The following is a 2,577-nucleotide window of genomic DNA, read 5'->3' as shown; positions in this document are numbered from 1 at the left end:
ATCATTTTCTATTAGAAAGTTCATATACAATCAAAGCAAATGTATGAAAAAAGCCATAAGAAACCAATCAGAAATAAAGATTCAGGTCCTATTTTTAAATTATTACACTCTGATACATAGTAGATAGACAACAACGAACTTAACTTTAGTCAAGATATTCTTTAAAACTAAACTTAAATATACTTTAAAATGAACTAAATATTTTCTAATGCAAAAGCATGAATGCAACATGATATATTCCTAGATGGCCAGAGAGTTAACTTTATGTTAACTTTTCAAAAGAAAAATCATTTTTAGATTTAGTGAAAGTATGCTCACTTCTAGATGGGTTCTGATGACATGTTTAAACAATAAAAATACAATACTAAGCTTGATTTCCATGATAGAAAGCCAGCTGAGTTACCCTTTATAAAAAATGCCAGGGGAAAAAAAAAAGCAATTCTACCTTAAAGGATAACACGAGGATTGGGTATAGCATGGAGGAATAGCCAGAGAACAAAAGGGAGCCTAGGACTCAATTCCAAGGATAATCCAGGACAAAGGCATTTGAAGAAAGCACACTTATACTTGATTTTAACCCAATTTCAAGCATATATATAAAAATTGAGCTTTGAAGAAATTATTCTTAAAAATTCAAATATATATTTTTACAGTTTGAATTTTTAAAAAGCCACATAATTTTTTAAAGAATCAAGAAGGGTAAATCAAATGCTCTATTTTAAATATAATACTTTTAACTAATTTCACCTGGTAATTTAGTTCACCTTACATTAAAGACATATTCATGTTGATTTAGCCCTCGATTTCTTTTTCCTTCATCATTCAGGTAAATGATATATTAATAACATACTGAAAAAAGCAAAGGTTTATTTTAAAAAAGTAATCACAGATATAATTAAAAATGCTATCTCCATGAACACTACAATCAATTAAAATCAATGATGAAAAATTTGTAACTCATGTCTATTTATTTATAAGGTAAGAAGAATCACTGAAAGAATTTATTCAGTTTGATAAAAGCCTTACCTTGTTTAAAAATGCCTGTTGGCCTGGCATTATTGGATTGTACTGTATCTGATCCACGTGGGTGTGCTGAGGTTCCGGCTGGCACTGATACATTGACACCGCCCCGGCATAACATGTCTGAGGAGTTACTATGGCTGACTGGGGATTTATTCCATGCTTTTGGTTTTCAGGAACTTGTAAACAAGTGACAAAATCTTCTAAATTAGAAGTAGTGGGGTATGGGGATGGTTCAAAACTCCCCATAGGAAAGTCTAACTCTGTACATTTGGAATGTTGTGGTAACACAGACTGATTACAGGAAATAAAGTTCTGTGTATAAGGCATAGTATCAATCTCCGATTTGTAGGGAAACTCTTGATTGGTCCCATGTAAGTCTGCAAAGACATTATACTGTTGTAGGTCTTGCTCAGGACAACCGAAAGGCACAGATTGGTTAGCGTTCCAATTTGCAAACATGCTATTAACTTGCATATGCTTCATTTTCTGACACAGTTGGTGCTGCGGCTCCACCACTACTTGCTTTTGGTGATGCTGTAGCTGCTGCTGCTGTTGTTGTTCTAACTGTAGGTGTTCCTGTACCATACAGCTCGAGTTAAGAGCCATGGACTGTTGCTGCTGGTAATCTGAACACATGAAGGTAGACTTATTTAAAGAATCTTGGATATATGTCAGGATTTCATCTGTTAAGTCAATGTCTCTGAAGTCAACCTCACCAGAAAAGTCATTTCTGAAAAATTTTTCATCCTGCATGTGTTTGATATCCTCAAAATCAATGTCTAGGTTTTTCATAATGCTGTACAAGTCATTATTTTTATCTTGAAAGAGCTCTGTGTGACCTCCAGAGAATGCTGGATTCATTTCCTGAGACTGATCAATTTGCTCATGTTTCAGGATATTAACATTTCCCATTGGTGCAATATTGTTTTGCCAATTACTGCATTCACTCACAGGTTCGTTAAAAAAATTTCTTTGAAAAGGTGCAGTACTTGAAGTACTTGAAGCAGGATAGAGATAAATAGACTCATCCTGTTGCATCATGGCAGCCAGGAGGGAACTAGGATTGAGAGAGTCCTTGTTGAGAGTTGACTTGGTAGCAAAGTCTTTTCCACTTGTGCCGTTTTTAGTTCTTACTGGTAAGGGATCCAGTATGGCAGGAAAAGGGTTGGTTACCTCATACAACACAGCTTCTCCAGTGGTGAATGTAAAAGGCAACTTTGTATTTCGTTTTCGCAAATGCTCTGCTCCTTCTTCTTCTCTAAAATTGTGTACAAGAAAGTCAGCATATATTAGGAAAAATTCTATTGTTATAAACACGTTAAAATCAAACAATATAAAAAAAGAAAAACAACAAGCAACATACACTTTGAGTTTGACTGCAGGGAACATAGAATTTATATTATTTTGACCTAAATTATTCTTGTGACTGGTACCACAGAATTGTTTTTTACACAAATGTATTTACATGATTTAGATTTTTTTCTAAAGTGTAGTACAGTAATTAATTCCATAGTCAGGTTATATCCTTATCTGACATCCTGTAAAGAAAAAAAT

At 33.9% G+C, this 2,577-nt stretch overlaps 1 protein-coding gene across 1 annotated transcript in view; it reads right to left on the bottom strand.

Annotated features, from left to right (window-relative positions):
* Nucleotides 1-2,577, bottom strand: part of AHR (aryl hydrocarbon receptor) — a 187,087-nt gene that overhangs the window by 125,549 nt on the left and 58,961 nt on the right. Inside the window, exon 11 of the mRNA XM_012659397.1 lies at nt 1,027-2,281. Within this exon, the coding sequence (XP_012514851.1) occupies nt 1,027-2,281 (1,255 nt within the window). The remainder of the gene's footprint in view (nt 1-1,026; nt 2,282-2,577) is intronic.

Source organism: Propithecus coquereli, unplaced genomic scaffold (genome assembly GCF_000956105.1).
Source record: "Propithecus coquereli isolate 6110/MARCELLA unplaced genomic scaffold, Pcoq_1.0 Scaffold61, whole genome shotgun sequence".
Lineage (NCBI taxonomy): Eukaryota > Metazoa > Chordata > Mammalia > Primates > Indriidae > Propithecus > Propithecus coquereli.
Note: the sequence above shows the minus strand (reverse complement) of the source record. Positions and strands in the feature narration are given on the sequence as shown.